Source organism: Trachymyrmex cornetzi, unplaced genomic scaffold, assembly GCF_001594075.2.
Source record: "Trachymyrmex cornetzi isolate Tcor2-1 unplaced genomic scaffold, Tcor1.1 scaffold482, whole genome shotgun sequence".
Taxonomy (NCBI): domain Eukaryota; kingdom Metazoa; phylum Arthropoda; class Insecta; order Hymenoptera; family Formicidae; genus Trachymyrmex; species Trachymyrmex cornetzi.
The window spans coordinates 897,018-916,544 of record NW_017299641.1 but is presented as its reverse complement, the minus strand read 5'-3'; the positions used below and the strand labels follow the sequence as shown (position 1 = coordinate 916,544).

General features: G+C 34.9%; 3 protein-coding genes across 9 annotated transcripts in view; 1 reads left to right on the top strand and 2 right to left on the bottom strand.

Moving 5' to 3' along the window:
• LOC108765283 (E3 ubiquitin-protein ligase AMFR) overlaps nt 1-2,348 on the bottom strand; it is a 10,092-nt gene extending 7,744 nt beyond the window's left edge. Inside the window, exon 1 of one of the 4 annotated variants that reach the window (XM_018513913.1) lies at nt 1,614-2,348. The gene's annotated coding sequence lies outside the window, so the exon portion shown is untranslated. Of the gene's footprint in view, nt 1-1,400; nt 1,419-1,613 lie in introns of those variants that run through there. The other 3 variants (XM_018513914.1, XM_018513915.1, XM_018513916.1) reach the window with 3 other exon arrangements.
• The window catches only part of Taf12 (TATA-box binding protein associated factor 12), a 14,242-nt gene extending 10,319 nt beyond the window's left edge, over nt 1-3,923 (top strand). Inside the window, exons 2-4 of one of the 2 annotated variants that reach the window (XM_018513918.1) lie at nt 2,704-2,997; nt 3,208-3,400; nt 3,596-3,923. In XM_018513918.1, the coding sequence (XP_018369420.1) occupies nt 2,743-2,997; nt 3,208-3,400; nt 3,596-3,723 (576 nt within the window). In that variant the 5' untranslated portion in view covers nt 2,704-2,742 and the 3' untranslated portion in view covers nt 3,724-3,923. Of the gene's footprint in view, nt 1-2,470; nt 2,998-3,207; nt 3,401-3,595 lie in introns of those variants that run through there. The other variant, XM_018513917.1, reaches the window with a different exon arrangement.
• On the bottom strand, nt 3,918-19,527 carry Svil (Supervillin). Of its 3 annotated transcripts, none has more exons than XM_018513910.1 (24): nt 19,010-19,527; nt 18,577-18,768; nt 18,152-18,313; nt 17,491-17,567; nt 16,603-16,726; nt 16,079-16,298; nt 14,619-15,884; nt 12,999-13,717; nt 11,541-12,917; nt 11,224-11,322; nt 10,687-10,855; nt 10,392-10,549; nt 10,044-10,294; nt 9,702-9,906; nt 9,453-9,604; nt 8,340-8,813; nt 7,983-8,133; nt 7,599-7,750; nt 7,038-7,310; nt 6,133-6,256; nt 5,816-6,010; nt 5,396-5,673; nt 4,996-5,151; nt 3,918-4,852 (listed from the first exon to the last, which is right to left on the bottom strand). In XM_018513910.1, the coding sequence occupies exons 2-24, from the start codon at nt 18,764-18,766 to the stop codon at nt 4,766-4,768; spliced, it is 7,059 nt and encodes a 2,352-aa protein (XP_018369412.1). In that variant the 5' UTR covers nt 18,767-18,768; nt 19,010-19,527; the 3' UTR covers nt 3,918-4,765. The 3 variants fall into 3 exon arrangements, with proteins under 3 accessions (XP_018369412.1, XP_018369413.1, XP_018369414.1); XM_018513911.1 differs by having other exon boundaries at nt 18,152-18,310; XM_018513912.1 differs by having other exon boundaries at nt 18,152-18,310; nt 18,583-18,768.

Genomic DNA, 19,527 nt, shown 5'->3' with positions numbered 1-19,527 from the left:
GCCGTCTATGCCACATAATACATCTTTTCATACCATAAAAATTATGTCTAAGACATTTTGTCGAAAAATGAATAGTTTCGGAAATAATTGTTTGCTTCCATACTTTTTCCCCACCCTGTATAATGATAAAAATATTACTTGTTATCTTGTCTCCGAATGTTTTGATTTTAACGACGATAACGTGACCCTAAAAGCTGACCGCGAATAGCAATATATAGTAGTGCTGACAGTGCCGATTCGGAAGTAAGTTTCAAATCTCCAAGTCGATTTAAATTTTGATTGACCTAGATTGAACACGGTTCTCGAAATATAACATGCGAGAAATCGAAACATTATATTCTCTGCCAAACATACTCTAAAGTTTTCCATCAACATGTTTTTTACTTGGTATTTGCACAAATAGCAATCGATCTCTCGCGTAGCGACGTTATATTTTAGAATAATTCGAGGAGCGGAGAAAAGGAAGAATTAGTATGTAACGAAACGTCCCTATCGTACACGGAACTTTTCGACGGTAAAGTCTAACGACTCTAGATAGTCTAGATGATTAAACGTGGCCGTTATCGCGTAATTAGGTAGTCGCGAGTTTTTAAAAATATAAAGACACGCGACGAGGAAGTAATTAGATTGCACAGCAAGGATCGAACATGTTAAAAAAATGGAAAGGAAATTTCCTTTCGAACGAAATCGAAATATTCTCGCTTTTAGAGACTTTGAGTGCGAGTTTAAAGCGTGGTGGATCCTCTACCTACGCCAAACATTGATCGACGGCTCGCGCCGCGCCGGTCGCGCGAGTCACTCGTAGAATTCGATAGAATTGTAGAAAACACCTTTCACGTGGCAAAGTCGGCAAAAGGGTTAAGGCGCCACACATTTGCAGCTGCTGCCATTTGCTGCTACTAGCCGCAAATAATAATTTGATAACATCTCCTATCTCTCTCTTTTCTGACATTCGATTCAATCACATACAATCGTTTCGGCTACGTTTCTTCCTAGCTAGCCTAGATGCTCTTATATTTGGAACTTGGCGAAAGGTACTTACTTAATTAGATAGTACGTGACTCTCGTCACGTGTAATATCTTTAGTGTAATATCTCCCGCATATATCTTTACATCGCGAGTAAATGATGACATGTGCGCTTGTTTGTTAACGTCGAGATAAATTGCCGTCTGTAAGTACTTGTGTAAATAAAATATCGCGCATGGTGCATTCGTAATTTATAACGAGACGTCCGGTCTTTGGACACATGACGAACATTTCAACGCGATGCTCGCAGAGACGAGACAGGAAATCAACGTAACTTTGTCATTTGTTTGTACGACAGTAACCGGCTTGGTTAACTTGGTTTGGTAGAAGGAAGAAAGGATGGAGAGAGCTAGGAGCAGCCAGGAATATCTACAAGGTGGTAGCGCCGATTGATACTGGTATCGGAGCACGCTGGAGCACGCTGGAGCACGCTAAAGCATGCGGTGGCCGCATCGCGAGGGAATGCGAGGAAACGAGCCACGATGCACCTGAATGCACCTGAATGCACCGGAGCAGGTGACCGGTGACCGGGGAAAGAGGAGAGAAAGAGAACAGCGTCTATTGGCGACACATGCGACGTACTTACGCACGAGCAAATGTCCGTTTCAAGGGTTTCCCGAGGCTCGCCTTGTGCGTCTCGAGGGATACGTCTACATCATAAACATGCCGCGAAATCTCGATGGAAGACCTCCAAGATTGACGCAATACGGACGCGCTGCAGCATCGATTAGCACGGACGGCGAAACGAACAATCTCTCTCTCTCTCTTTCTCTCTCTCCCTCTCTCTCTCTCTCTCTCTCTCACAAAGTCGCAAACACACCCACGACTGATCCTCCGTGGAAAACGCAACGATATGACATATTACGATCCACCACGGCAGTATCACCGAGAACCGATCACGTTCGACTCCAATCGACTCTCTGCCTGCGAGCGTTGACGTTAATAAACTGACCAGTGCTAACCAATACTTGCCAGCACTCGTAAGCACTCGCCAGCCACTCGTCAGCACTACCCGGGACTATTCAGGGAGGGTGACAGTGACTCCGGGCCGGGATGCCTCATGCTCCGGGAACAGCTCGACACGCTCGACACGAGCACGAGACGCCATCGACGCCTGACACCGTACGCCCCCGGAAACTAATACACTAATACGGAAGAGACCGAAACTCCTTCGGTAACGTCACCAATATGTCACCGTACTCTGTGCTGTAATTTTATCGACAAAATTCGAAGGAAAATGAATGTAGCCGCACGTAGTACCCAAACCGAAAATGGATGTACTGGCGGTAGTGTACGGCCAGCTTTCTCTCTGGACACTTTTCCCACCCCACTTCTCATTCTTTTCACTTCTCAGTTTTCCACCACGCGGCAATTGGCGTATATCGGCGTATATTGGCGTACGTGATACGATATACGATAACGGCTAGTGATAGTTAAATCAGTATAATAAATGCTCCTTTACTCTCTGTTTCATCGAATTTGTTGATACCTACTTATATTTATCTGGCTGCTAAGAACTGGTATTCTACCGTTATAATTTTGTCTTCGACATGATATTATGTTGTAATTCTTTTGTCGAGGATGCGATAAAGGCAATCGCTTTCTCAGATACGAAGTGGCAATAAATTGAGTCGCAACTGTCGAAAGTCCAAACAGAGGCCAATTTCAAAAAGAAGAACAAGAAGAAATATATACTATCTGCATCGCTTCTCAAAATGTCCCAACAAAGTGCTATCGTCCAAACAACGACGGCGACTACGACGGTCTCGGAAATGACGCCGGTGCTTGGAACTCTACAGTCCGTGGGACCTAATAGTCAGACGCCATCGGTTCTGCCTAACGTGCAAAGCGGCACTACGACAACCGCTGTACAGCCACAAACGCAATCCCAACAAACTCAGTACGTTCCCCAACCTCCGAAATCGGTGCAGCAGTCGTCCACTCCAAGTTCTTTTAGCGATTTTCCACAAGTACGTAATCAATGAGAAAATAAACCTTGAGTAGATTACTCGTATACAGTACACACGCTTGAGATATCTTTTTTTTATTACAAATATAACATTGTACAGAGTTTTTTGTTCTACACGATGTAATTTGTTGTCTCTCTTCGTTGACCACAAGTATTCTTTGATAAAATTTTCCTCTGTTGACATAACGTAAGTACTATTATTTGATTTTAGTTTTTAACAAAAACGAGGCTACAAGATTTGGTAAGGGAAGTAGATCCCACTGAACAGTTGGATGAAGAAGTAGAAGAGATGCTGTTACAATTAGCAGATGACTTTGTAGAAACAACGGTAAATGCGGCTTGTTTGTTAGCTAAACATCGTCATGCAAACACAGTGGAAGTTAAAGATGTACAGTTACACTTAGGTGAGTTATGCTAATAGCTATATCATTTTTCTCATTTGTTGTTAGAAAAAAAAGATTAATTTATTAAAAATAAATAATAAATTTCCTTTATATACGAGTTACAGCAGCATATATATAATTTGTTACTTTTTTATGATAAATTTTGCAAAAACATATAGATATATGAATTTGAGCTATTTATATTTTAATTTTTAGGAAGAAATTGGAATATGTGGATTCCTGGGTTTGGTACAGATGAAGTTCGTCCATACAAGCGAGCTACTGTCACTGAAGCACATAAACAAAGATTGGCGCTTATACGAAAGTCTATCAAGAAATATTAATTCTTTTGTGAATTAGTTTTTCACTTTCGAAAATTAAGAACTTGTATTTTATATATTTTTAATAGTCTCTCAACTATTATACTGCTATAGTTTTGCGACAAAAATGTTCATCTTGTACATAATTTTTCCTTTTCACACACCAGTCGCGTTTCTCTTTTAAATACTATTTTACTATAATACAGGCGATAAAAATAGATTAGGTGTAAAAACTGTAAATTTCTTCAAATTTATGCTATAAATGTGTAAATATTTCTATACAAACGACTACCAAAATGTTCCCAATATATGTAAATAAGTAACATCTTATTGATTCTACTTTTTTTTTTAATGTACATGTAAGTATGTAAAGAAAACTACACGATAATCTTCAAAGCTGGGAAATTATCAACTGTTTTTGTATTGTTATATTTCTCTTTTGAAATGACGTTGATTGTGTTACTTTTTTATATACTCAAATGTGATGGAAATATCTGTTTTGCTCTAAATACCACCCTTTGTAAGAGGACGAAAAAATTGAAATATACGTTTTTTTGCATAATACTATTTAAAAATGCAGAGAATATATTGTAAATTATATAGAAACCGTCTTATACAGATGTTACACGAATAAGGCGAAAAACAGCGATCATTCATTCGCAATATATAAACATCATACAAATATATTATAAAGAAAACGTTTGCAAGCAGATTTCACATGTAGCACGTATTAAAAATATATAATCTGTGTTCACACGTACGCCTATATATCATTATACATATGCGTAATAATTCAAATAGTACTGACAATATATTTTCAGATCGCATTGATTCTTTTTAATTTTCCATTAATATTATTAGATATATCGTCTATAATATATATTCATCGATTCTCAAAATGTTTCTCGAAATGTTTCATTCTCTATACACGAAAAGTTTCGAGAAAAATACGCTTAGAAGTCGAGACCTTATTCTGATTCTCAAGTTGTAAATATTGTGAAACAGTTAATAAAAATTCGAACATTTTGCAAGGGCAGCTACTGCTAATCGCACTTAAAACGATCCATCAGAACAATCCTATATCTTTCTTGAGATTCACTTGTTTCCAGACTGGAAGCTGTTGAAATTCTTCTTTGCTCATTCCCAGCAACTCCTATAAATTACAAAATATCACATATGTGTATATACATATATAATATTAAAAACATTCTGTCTAACATCTGTTAATCTATATTCGTAGATTATTCGTCGATTACATGATTATTCAATTGCTATTGATCAATCGATAATACTAACTTGAAAGTGTTGTTGGGATAAATACAATTCTAGGCATGTTGGATCGACTCCGTCGGGTAGAGGTCTTTGTAACAGCTGGGCAGGAGGATATGTACTTTGCGTTAGACGAGCCAATTCATTTTCCACAGTCAATACTTCTCCTGAATTCCGGCCATCCTAGTAATATGTTTTATAAATATACGTTACATTTTGTGTACATATTTAAATTTTATTATGACAAAAATCACACATGATCAAAATGTATCAAACAGAATTCTTTTATTTATCTAAAATGTAAATAAAGGTAGGATAGTTGTTATTTTCAAGTAAGATCTTTTCTTTCTCTAATAATAAACTATATAAAAAGTATAAAAAGATTTGAACAGAAAAGAAAATAAGATATGTCCTTTTCTCAATATACCTCTATATTTAATTCAGCAACGTCATCCCGATACGTCCATTCCGGAAAAAGATTTGTAAATTGCAACGGTTCTAAACCAGCCCATATTAAATATATTGGAAGATTCGTTGTTTGTGCGTTTCGAGTCTCTCGCCAATATCGTATCGCTATCTTCATGGCCGCTCTTCTCTCAGCCTGCCATCGGACAGTTTTGCTTCCAGACTGATCTTCCGTTTCACTATCGGGCCACCATCCTTGCCAAATCCAAATCACATTCTTGTCATCCAATAAAAATAAGGCTAAAAGTTATACAAGAGTCAATAAAAGTGATTATAATATGGATAAATAATTTTACTAAAACTTCTCATAAATAGTTTTTCTCATAAAAAATTGATTAACGACTAAATACGAATAAAATGCACTTTGCAAAGACATTATTACCTGGTTGATTTGCTTGATACAAATCATCTTGTGAGAAAGGGAACGGTGTTGGCAGGTCCGCACGATATGGACAAAGTATTTCTGTTGCGCGGAATTTTTTAGAAACACTCGATAAATGATAAAGCTTTGGAGTATGATCTTGTATTTCAGCTGTTTCCAACGACCAATACAATTTTTTATTTATGCCACCTAATGCTAAAAAATGCAAAGTACAATCTCAACTTTTTCATGACAATGTACAATAGAATAAATTTAAGAAAATATGTATTCGTTCTATATTCAGCTTAAATGTTAACTTTTCATTAAGCTTTACTCACCATTGCTAAATTCTTCAGATTCCATACCTTCTTGAACTTCACATATTTCTATGTTATTTTTATTCGATAATCCAATTTCTTCAGGTCGATTTTCTTTCAATTTATTTGCAGCTTTTAATGCATTCTATAAAAAGACAGAAGAAATAATGAATATTGGAGAGACAAACGAAACTAAGAAATATGGAGATGATCAAAATAGATACATAGAAAATAGATAAATAAAGAAAGAAAACAAGATGAGAAAGGAAGTGAGAAAAAAAGTTATAAGAAAATTATAAGAAAGATTATTCCATTCTGTTAAGCAGCAGATGAGAGTAATATGATTAAAACATTTGGAAATAATAATTTTATATGATTAAAATGTTTTCTAGATTGCTCGATTAATCAATTCGTTTACTGTTTTTGTTTGTTATATATTGTTTTTCTTTTGCATGTGTAGTACAAACCCAGTGGCTAGTAAAGTATTAAATTTATCGCAATGTTAATCCATGTATGTACAACCGATCATAGAAAAATTACAACACTTTTGTTTTGATGGGTTTCAGAATGCAGCTTGCTCACCGAGTGATTGGTTCTTTATGGATTTAACCATTTTCGTTTAATCGCTCTACGAGCAAGGCTGAGTTCCGAAATCTAAAAAAAGTGTTGCAACCTTTTTGTGACCGACTGTACATATATTAATTAAATTATATGTGCAAATATATACAGGGTGTCTCGGAAAATGTTACCGAAACACAGTGGTGACATAGATTGGATCAAGGGGAACAAAACAGTTTTGTACCATTTTGCAATTGACGCAATATTTAACGAGATATTAATGTTTAAAGATAGGCGAATACGTACATTTTCTGAGACACCCTGTATATTAATTATATATATATTATAAAAATTTGTAGGAAATATACTTCTCTAATATGGCGCAACGAATTGCTTCCATGCCAGATATATAGTTTTGCATTTTCGGTGTTTAGCAATATGAAGCAACCTCTACTTCTTAATTGTCGAGTACTACAAGGAATTTCAATCAAGAATGTCTCATTCTCTAAAGTTCCTCGGCAAATATACAACCTCCATCGTTTCTCACATTTTTTGTCAGATTTCTTGCCACTGTGCACCATCATCCTTCCAGAGAATAAATTTAAAAATGCGGCTGGTTCGTGTCCTTGAATAACATGAACCTGCAAGTATATATATATATATATATATATAAAATGGAACAAAATATTATTTTGTTTATAATAACAAAACATATTTCTTGATATTTTGTCCAATATTTTATTTTTAGTAGATATTAAGTAGGATATTTTTTTCCACTTAGAAAACAATTTCAAAATTGAAATAAAATTATAAGTAACATTATGTAATAATATAGCCAGTATTCGAAGATAACGATTAAATACACTAAGATAATTCGAACAAATAAAATAACTGTAATAGCAAATTTGATTGCACATTACTGTCCTCACCTGAGGACCTCGATTGCTGTCTAATTCGATTGTTAATAATGCCGCGGCCCCTCGTTCATTCAAAGATGCATTTCGACCTTGCCAAATAAAGTATACAGATCTATCGCGACCTTTTGCTGAGTGTTTAGATGGTAAACCACTGAGTTCTCTGCCTAAGAGCATAATAAACAAATTTGTAAAAACAATTACATAATTAAAATGCACTTGCTTATTCATAAACTATCTTAAATCCATATTCTCAAAAAATAAAGATCATGTAACAATTATACAAAACTAATGCCTATAAAAGAAAAATATTAGGCTTGTTTTTTTAAAAATCTATGATTAAAACAGTTTTTGAGATAAACTCTTCTATTTTACGAAATTGCTTAATAAACAACTCACCAGTAATTGTAACGGAATACGTCCACTGAATGATATAACTATCACCAGAATAAAATTGACCAATAGATGAACCGTCTAAAAGCGTGTGCGAGAATTCATCGATATGCCATACCATAACGTTCGTTGTAGTAACGACATATTCTTTCTTCAACTAAAATCAAATCGAAAGAAATCAATGATCGTTAGATTTGCCTGTGAATCGCGGACATTTATTGTGAAAGAGTTGTTTTCTTCTGGATGAAAATGCATTGAAAGCAATAGTTGAAGTTTGATAAATATAATTATTTTGAAACTAATATATCCCGTTTTTACTAATATATTAGACGCAAAAACTTTTTGCTAATAAAAAAGAATTACTTCATTGTCATAACAACCAGTGCCTCTGCCTAAGTGACAGCCTTCTAGAATAAAATCGACTGAAGAAGAGTTTGGTAGCCACATGTCGTCGTTTTCATCCGGATGCACAGTTATAGCACTGTCAATTTGTCGCGCATTATCGTTTCGGCCTCGCGTCTTTACCACACCGGTGACATTAGGCCAGTCGAGGAATTTCTCACGGAATAATATCGTTTCGACGTGTTGCGTCAATTTGGCAAGTAAACACCATTCGGGTCTGCTTTTGGCGAATTTTGCAGAGGGACTTGTACAAGAGTCACTGTTTCGATTACCAATCATACGGGCAGCATTAATCGGACAAGCAGTGCACTCGCTGTAATCATATCCGTTGTTCCACATTTCTGTAGCCAACTGTGTAGCGAGTCTCTTCTTGTCCGTCGAAATTCCTTTGCCACTCCAGATATACATCTCGGTGCCAAAATCGAACACTAGAATCTTTATAGAACATATACAAAAAACGTATACAATATAATTCCTCTTTATATTATTACAGAACAATTTTTATAAAACAAATATTTAATTATAAAATGCAATTATCTTTAAAAAACTTAAATTGAATTAACTATAACGAGCAGTTTCTGAAACAATTTCCAATTTTGAACATATCCAACCAAATCTATCAAACATTGTTTCTAACGGATCAAGTTTTCATCATAAACCATTGTACATTACGTTTATAAGATACAATTGTACGTAAAAAGACTTCATTATTTTAGATGAACAATTTGTTTTTCACAATACTTTACTATACTCTTTTTATTTTACTCAACGTATGTTAGTAAAATTTAAACCGATATCTTGAAAAATTCTGACTTTAGAGACAAAGAGAGAGGAAGTGGTTTATTAAAAATTTCATTGCTTTGACATGTGCTAAGTCCAGACGTTTAAAGAACTTATAAGTAAACAAATAAATTTTAGTACTATAGATCAAACAAAGGTCAAAAAAGTAAAACATCGTAATCTTATAAATCTACGTGTATGTTTCTTTTTTATACTGGATACTATGTCGAATTATACATTACTCGTATTATATACGTCGATTCTTTAGGATTACAGAAATCTACCAAACATTACCTTGTTCTTATTGAGCATTTCTATCTTTGGAAGCGTACCCCAGAATTTTTTATGCAACACTAATTGTTCATCTTTCAATTCGTATACCATATTTGTATCGATAATGGCAGATTCATACAATTCATCTTCGTCAGGATGACCAGCTTCAATAACTATAACAATATAATTTTATAATACATCATTTATGTGTACATAGTAATATACAAAAAGAACGTTGCTTATAACGCAAAAATAGAAAGAAGAATATACCATTTAGCCTCTCACTGTCCACCACACCAAGATAACTCCAAAATTTAAGAACTTGGTTCCTCGAGCAAGTTAGTTTATCATCGTTTATAGTGATGACTTCGACCGCTTGACAACCTAAATCCTTGCGTTGTTGAATACTCAATGCGATCTCAGCGGCACGAGTTTTCTCGATAATATTGCTATATTTCCCTATATAGTTAAAAATCTGCAATTCATTGAGAGTCAGTTTTGTTAATGATTAGTAAAAAAAGAAAGCATAGTGAAGGATGAGCATATGAGTGATGTTTTATATCGACTAATATATTATATGTTCTATTATAATGAAATTATTATTATTATTACCTCCGATTTTGTCACCAGTATATAACTATCACCATTATTGATACTCTCGGCGACAGGTTCGACTAATCTGGCTTGAACGTGTCGTCTTCCCTTAACCAATATCAACATTATATCTTTATATGGTTGCAACTTATTTGTGGATATACTTGTTTCCGACACATTTCTCAAAGTCACTGTACTAAAATCTTCAGTAGAAGCCAATCCGGCGAGAGCCTCGATGGCAAAAGACGAGCTTTTGGTATCTGAAATATCTATTGAAAATTTGAATTTTAATTATAATTCGAAATGTGAATAAAAGCTATGTCATGATTAATACAAGATAAGACAGAAGATCCTGGATATACTCACATCTTCTCATATTAAAGTTCGTTGCCGTTCTCGTGAGTATATTCGTACGAATTTCAGTGTATTCCGATCTCAAATCAGTGCGTGCAGCGAGAACTTTAAGAGGATTTCTCGATGTGGCTCGTCGACGTTGCATTTGTATATTCCGCTTTTGTACTAATCTGCCAAGAAATTAATTTAAATTATAGCTATATTTGCGTACAAATACTTGGAAAAATTCTCTGAATCAATTTTTTCCTGCTTTCCTTTTTTTCTTTTTCATTTTTATACGATTGTAATAGTAAAAGCAAAAATTTACAATTCAGATTGTGGTGTGATTGTATCGAAGTCGGTTTCATCTAAGTCAAGACACTCGGTTTCACACTTTTCCAGCGACACACCGCTAAAGAAAGAGGTGAACGTTTCATCGTCTGTTTTAGGTATTGAAACACTTGGCGACAAGACGTGCTCTGTTTTACATTCTTCATCTACAAATTAGAATAAACCAAATTTATAAACCAATAAACTAAATAAACATCTTTTGCGATTACAAGAAAAAGTTTTGCGCTTGCGCTGTTTAGTTGGAGATCGCTATCGCAATCTTATCACGAGCTGTCCTAAGAAGATATTAACTGTGTTCGGTTTGAACGCTCGTGCACTTTAAGCGCTTAATAATCATCATTCTGTCTTTATTGTTCATTAAACGTGAAACAAGAATAGAAGCGCTGAAAGTGTTCAAACCGAACGCAGCCATAATAATTTACAGAAATGTTCTATATACTCTTCTACCAGCATCTTTTTGAGACAATACGGGCCATCACACAGTAAAATAAAATATACGATTTTAACTACTAACCGCTGTCACCGCTAATCGACTCAGAAAAATTTGTGTGCATAGTAGAAGATAAATCTTTGCATGGACTGGTAGGGGTGGATACCGCATCGTTGTTACACTCTGAAAAGATGAATATATGGAATATCATACAGAAAATATAACATCTTTGCAATATCTTCTAGACACTTTAATATCTGGGATCACGTCACTAAACATTTAAAAAACGATCTACTATCTTTGGCAGATCCTAAAAAATAGTTGTTTAAACATTTTTCGAAACATTTTGTAAATGTCTTTTAAAATTCTATTGTATTTCGTTCGAATGTAAAAAGGTTCACCTTTATCCTTCCTCATTTTAAACCATTGCGAGCGCGGAACTTTCTTCTTCTGGTTTGTAATGTTTGCTGTAGCTTCTGTGAGAAATGGCGAACTGACATCTTTCAATGGAGCTACTTTCATTTTGCCAGCAACGGTAAAGTTGACTGCATCAGGTTCTACAATTCTACTCTTCCAACCTTCTGCAGCAGATTCCAGTTTCTCGATACAGTTAGCCAGCACGCCCGACTTGATTGTACTGTCCTCCAAATTGAGTAATGAGTTGTCGCATGATTCGTCAACTTTAGCACCGGCCACACGTCGTTTCCAGTTCGTGTTACCGCTATGACGTAGCGCAGCCAACCGATCCGCGATACTCACGCTCGGGATCTCGCTTGTTTCTATCGACGCTATCACCTGTGTCGCGCTACGACACAGTCCCGGCAGTGGCAAACCACATTGCTGTTTCCACCTCTCCTCACTTAGAGAGTGTTGACTAATACTCTTGGCTAATGAATTAATGGAACATTGTGTGACACTAGACAACTTTTCTTTGACAATAATATTGCGTAGCTTGTGATCGTCGTTATCGTCGTTGTTGTCGTTGTCGTTGTCATCGTCATTGTCGTTGTCGTCATCGTCGTTCTGCTCAGTTTTCACCGCCAACTTTTCTTCTTTTCGTCGATTGACGATATCTTTTTCGTTGTTCTCGTTGTCATTTTTGTCATCCTTATTGTCACCATCGTTATTGTCATCGCTGACATTCAATACCTGGTGTGATTTGCCCGCCAACGAATTGTCGTGCTTTTCGTTACTGCGTCTTTCTAATGCACTACTGAATACTTTGTCAATTTTGCAATTATTCACATCAACCAATAAGATTTCTTCGTTCCGAAATAATACAGCTTTATGGGAAGGCACTGCGGCTTTGTTATCCATATTATCGCCTTGTTCAGAAACAGTTGCTCGCATCTCATCGCAAGAATCTCGCATCACATCAGGATTAGTCACTACATTGAAAGAATCTAATTTCTCGCAAAATTTAGCAGTTTCGCTGTTGAAATTTTGATTTTCAACAGTACATAAGCTTCGTTCGCTTCTTGATATTGCTGCGTCAACAACACTCGTTGTCTGAATGGGCTTCGAATAAACATTACTTTTTAATATAGAACGAGGATACACCTCAGAACTCGGCAATATTATCGATTGCTCCGATTCTTCAAATTCTTTCTTAAGCACAGATTTTATCAATTTCATACCTCGGAGTTCCGGACTTTTGGCACGCGACAGATTTTGCGTATAACCGGCGGATGACTTTAGAATACTTTTTGGTACATCGTGCTGAGACGCTATTGCAAGCGGTGGCGAGTAAAGCGATCGTCGACATTCTTTTAGGTTTCCTAAAACAACAAACATTAATTGTTGCATATAATTTTGATAATCCAGTACAAATACACAAATAATCTCCAAAAAATACGTACCTTCAACCAAGGTACTTATTTGATTCTTGTGATTTACGTTCAGCGGTGATATCCGGGACGCCACTTGAACCTCCTCAGATGTTATAGGTTGCGTTCTATAGCGGGTTGACTGTCGTCTTCTTTGAATAAACTTTTCTTGGTATGTGGCGTTTTTCGCAGCGGTTTCCGTAGTCGCAATCTTTTGATTAAAGAGTCGCACACGTTCAGCCAAGCTTAGCTTGGACGGTTCAGGCTCATTATCGGTTGTTTCCGCATTCATCAATGTTGCGGTATTGCGCTGATTCTGTAAGACCGCCTCGCGCACTTCTTCAAAAGTTACCGGTTGAGTATTGAATCTCTCGCCGCTCTGTATCTTGCGGTCGCGATAACGTTGAATGCCGCGTGATAATTTCTGCTGAGGTACGCGTTGAGAACTGTTCTCCGCAGCCGCGACGTTTGCCTTTTCTTGTAGAACTTTAAAGTGTTGTGTCATTTTCGATACACTGTTGCTACGACAAATAGCGGTGTAATCTTCATAAACATTCTGGGTATCTTGTCCTTCTTCTATCACTTCTTTCTTGTCAGTCGGCTGAATTGCAATTTGTATCGCATTGCCATCGATCTTCATAAAATGTACATGTGAATCTATTTTATTTTTCTCTTCCATATCATTCGTAACTTGCTTGATTTTTTTAATGAATATCTGGCAAGGTAATTTACTTTCTTTAATTACACCAGAGCTGTAAGAGACATATATATGTATAATACACTAGTATATTATATAATAACTTATAAACTCAATAAATTCACCTAATATATATTTATATTTTTTTAAATCAAGACAATCCTGCGAGTTGTTTATTCATAAATACGTTGCACACGACTATCCCCAATTTCTGGTAGCTTTGAGAATCGTTAGATGGTCTATAATTAAACTTGGCACGGGATCAAAGCCCCACTAAACTCATGCATCACCGCAGCAATTGCAAAAATTAATGTTGTACCGTGAAATGAATTTTTTTTTTTCTCATATAAGAAAGCCGTAATTTGACTGAATTGCTTTTCCGATATAAAGAAAATCAAACAGAGATGTCGTTTGTGTGCGCGGATAATCAAACATGGTTAGAGTACAGAAAGTAGTTAACGTACATTTTTAAATAGGTTTGAATAAATAAACGTTTATAAAGCTTGTTCATATAATGAAAATTTAAGGAAAAAATTATATGATTAACATTTACATAATTTATATAATACCATTTTAAAAAAAGAAATAGAAAACCTTTTTCTTTGTTTAATCAAAATACATGTTTTTCTGTGAGAATTGGAAAGTAGCCAAAAAGCTCTTTCTCATATTAATATAAATAATAATAATAATTCTGGAAAAAAAAAATCAAATTTATAAATTAATTATGCATTCTTATACTTAAGATGATTCACAATCTTAGCTTCTTTTAAAAACTATGATACGGGAGAAAAATATGTGATCTATATGTTCGCAAAAAGAACAAAAAGAGAATAAGTGAGTCGTGTATTATGAAGCAGCCTTGTTGATATGCAGAGGTATATTTGATATTATTAATACATGTATCCAGAGGATACATTTATAACATTGCAACGACTAACACATTGATTTGAACATACCTATCTGCTGTAGAAGAAATTTCATCGGACCGGTCGGCCGTAAAACAACGACGAGTGGTTGTTGGAATATGCAACACATCAATCGGCGAACTGGACTCGAGAGATCTACGTTTGGCTAATACGCGAAGCGACTCGACACAGTCATCGTAGTTAGCAGATCGCACATGACCTACGGACTGCGCTCTCTTTCGCAAAAAAGAATCCGCCGTTAAATCACACGTATCGTCAAAATAACGGCTACCGCTGGATTGTTTCAATATAGGGCGTACGTTTTCGATCTCGTTCGCTCGATTTTTCAACACAGACAATTTCCTTGGAGAAGTCGACTCCGTCTCGTAACTGCCTTCCTCGTATGAATTCTTCCGCGAGGACTTTAAAATCGTCTTCTTCGGCCTATCATGCTCGTGTTCATCTGACTCAGTACTCGATTTCTTTTTAAGTATAGGCCGAGGTTCGAGAGATGAAATATCGCTCCCGGTTAGTTCTTCCTTGCCGTATTTTTTCTTTAATATCGGTTTCACTTCAGATCCCTCGAGACTTTCAGATGTAAAGCTTGCGTTCGTGCTCGTGCTCATATTTCCACTCATATTCGTGCTCGCAACGTCCGATGCAATTGTTACATGATGATTGACGCTATTAGCGCGTACACTATTTGCGAGTTTTCGTTTCAGGATGCTTTGTGGTTCTGGAGAGCCCAATGACAATCGATAAATCTCTCTGTCGTCTTCCCTAGACGACTTACGCTTTAATATAGAGGCAGGTTGTTGATCAGGACTCTGATCTCTCTTAACAATGTCATCCAGTGAGGATCGCCTTTGATTTTTCAAAATTGGTCGAAATTCCGAGTAAATGTTGTCAGCGAAAGAAACGTCGGGAGAACAGCTACGACGACGTAATATCTCGCTTTCATCTAAGCTGCTTCGTTTTTTCAAAATTCCATGTCTCTTGTGAGAAACAGATTCCGTGACAGATGGCGAAAAGGTTACTGGTGACGGTACATGAAAACCGCCAGACGACACTTGGCGATCGCCTGCTTCGCTGTCGACGGTTTTATGTTTGAGTATTGAAACTGGCGTGTGTCTAGGCGTAATACATTTTTTTGGCGACATTGACACTTTCTCGGCAGCAATATGCACATTATCAGTCAAATTATTAGCACAGCTCGTGGTTGCAGACGCGAGTCTCTCTACGCGTTCCATGGTGGCTCGCGTTAACGCTGTTAACTCGTCCACTCTGCGTGAAACCTCCGAATCACCTATACCATCACTAAAAAGCAAAAATCATTTCTAATGCCATTTTATGTTTTCCTCTTCCATTATTATTCTTTTATTGATAAAATACTATTGAATAAAATAAGATAAAGACATGCACATACAATACATTAATCAAATCTATAATTTTCTATATAAATCTAATATTTGCCTTATATGCTCTTTTCTTGTTTATGTATTTTACTATACCTAGATTGTTGCACAATCGAGCGCTTTGTACTCGTGGCGGAAGATGGCGAATATGTTTTAGAAAGATTTTTTGTGATGTACTGAGTTCCAGCTTTTGAATCAATATGTTTTCTACGCAGGCTGGCCATTTGACGACAGGAGTCAGCAGGATTAGATACTGTTTCGGACACCTGACTTCGTTTAACATATTGCCTTCTGGAATGTCTTTCACTACATTCGACTAAAAATTTCATTAGATTATTGAGAATATTAAAATGAGAAAAGTACATGTAACGCGTGTTTCAAATATTTCAATTAAAATTCCTCTTTACAATATATAGCAATAAAAATATCAATAAAAATATTAATAGTATATAATTTTTACATTATAGCTGAAAAGATATATTAAAATTTCAAAAAGAACACCGAGATATTGTAATTTAATACTTTAGGTTCTCTTGAACAATTCAACAAGTTGATCTTCCTGTTGTTATTGCAATTTTATATTAATAAACTTGTCTTACATTCATTAATAAATTCTTTACCTTCATTTGAACGATCAGGTGCTGTTTCCACGTGACGTGATCTATTTAAATAAGATTTACGTTTGTACCCCTTATCTCTTTCCTTGACAGAATTCATGCTGACATCAAGGGATGTGGAATTTTTCTGTACATAGATATACGAGTACATTATACTTTTACATTATGTTAAAACTTTTCTTGGAAAATTAATAAAAAAAAAGACAAGATATTATTATATATCATAGATAAAAAAAATACATACAGAAATATATAATACATATTCTAATGAAAATTCTTAAAGACTAATTTATTTTAAATAAAATAGTCAATCTCTTTAAAATCTTTTCGTTATGTGATGAACCAGTATAGTAATTTGCAGAAAGTACATTTCCCAGGTAAAAAATTTTTTTAATCTAAAAAGTATTATATTATAAATAGAAATATATTGTAATTATACATCATTGGTCAGTCATTAAACAAAATTTAGTAATTTCTTAAATAATTTATAATAACTTGTGGAAATATGTTCTTTTACACGATAAAATTATGTACAAAATTACATAGATAAGAGTATTCCTTTAAAAAAGGAAAAAGATAGAAATCAAATTTATTGACCTAATTTTTTGCTTATAAATTAACCTATTTATTACTGTTGCTTGCTTTGCAATCTTGAGCTTGATTTTTATTTAATAAAATGAGAATTACAAAAATATACTTTCCTATCTTATTAATTTAGCTGAAGATAACTAAAAGAAGTCGAAACGTTCCTATGTCGTCTAAGTATGTAGTTTGAACAACTAGTTTTTATTTTCTTTGTTGTTAATGCTTAAAAATAAACTAGTTTCTACGTTATAATTTAATTATTTGCTCGTATTTGACCTTTCTTATACTTTTCACAAATATACTTACTTGCTTAGCTGATGAATTGTGCCGTTGAGAGTCAGGAATTTCTGATCCAAGTAATTTTTTAGATGATAATGTTACATCTGTATAAAGAAATAATTTATTTATATATGCTCCTGCAAATGAATCCAGCTTATATGTATACGTAACAATATATTAGCGATTAAACAAATACATATATATACTGGGCGTCCCGTTTTTGATGATTTGATCTCAAATATCTCTTAAACAGTGCATTTTAGAGAAACATGTTTCAGACAAAAATTTGATAGCTTCGAGGAGGACATAAGATGGTATCATTGGTTTGATCTTAAGTTTTGAATTTGTCAAGGTCAGGACAAGGTCACTTTGAATTTTTTAAATGGAACTCTCCATTTTTCATCACATTGACCTTGATCCCTTATATCCCCTACAAAGTTATAAAACTTTTGTCTGAAACATTTTTCTCGCGCTGTTCAAGAGATATTTAAAGTTGTTACTTAAGTCTTAAAATGGGAAACCCTCTATATGTATGTTAATCAAAGAATTTCACATGTTTATCTCAGGTAAACTGTTACGTTCAAATATAAAAGAAAATCATATTTTTATTCATATATATGTGGCAATAAAATGTTATGTATATATACTAAAACCATAAGGAAAGATACATTTGAAAACATTTACTTACCATTGGGTAATACTATAGAAGCAGCCCGTAATCTAGAAGTTTTGGTCTCTCGAACCGGAGCATTTTTACAAGTTGCAAAATTTTTAGAGCTCTCCTTTAGCTCTAGCTTAGATACTATTTTACCATTGTTCTCTGCTGTAAGGCTACGATGCTTCTTTTCTACTAATAGAAGTACATTATACATTTTCTGTTCAAAACTCGAGGATATCAAGCACATGAAAATTGTCCATTTAAAACAAATAATATTTATCAAAGAGACTTATGAGTTTCATAATATTATCGTATCAAACATTTATTTATTTTTTTTTTTTTTTCAAAAATATCACTCAAATGTATAGGCAAATATATACAATATTATGGCATGTTTATCTTTATATTTAGATTTAATAACATGACATATAGCTATCTAAATTCTTAGTACTTACTGATACCTAAAGAACAAGTAGCCACATCTCCTTTAATTGATGATTCAACATTCCTTTGGCCACAACGTTGTAGCTCGCTATAACGTGAACAAGTACTTTGGTTTACCGAACGTGTTGTACTACCTCCTGTTTCATTTGATGAATTCTCCTCGCTAGCTGCCATCAAAACTGTGGCTCCAGCAGCTACCATTACTACAAGTATTATATATTTAATTAATTAATTTGCATAAACTATATACAGCTTTTTAACTGCCATATAGATTAAGATCTAATGTAACTCGTGTAACCGTGTATAGAAAAATACTGGAATTTTTTATCAGTTTTGAAATACAGTATACAATTTGAAAAGGAGCAATCGTGTATTACTCCTGTCATACCAAATATAGTTTTTGTTGTTTTATAAAATAAGTAGGTACCAATTAGATATACTCACTTAATGCAAATTAATACAAATTGTCCTGCAACGCGGCCATTTCTCGAAAACTTCGTTCGAAAACTTCCAAGAGAAACTGTCAGACAATCGAGAACGTAGCAAATGATACGTATTCCTTATGGCTAAGTTATCACAGCTACTTAATAAGTACTATGTATAAAATGATACAAATCACGAGGTAATCAAACTGTACAGTAAACTCGCGCGAGAGGAAAGACGGCTACATCATTTACATCGAGAATGAAAATTGATAACGATTAAATAAAAGAAAACATCGGCCACACAAAACTGATGTCATTCTAGTGAACTGATTGTGTCAGTGGGCGCGTTCAACGGAGAAAACTGTCGAGTCGTCGACTTGTAATATTCGCCTCTGATTCGCTGGATCTAAAGGAAAATACGAATCTCGTATATATGTATACACGTTCGTGAGGTGTATACATGACTAGATACAGCCTTTCCTATCTTTTCCTATTGTGATCAGTGATGAGGTGTCATTGTACAATGTTCTGCGCCAT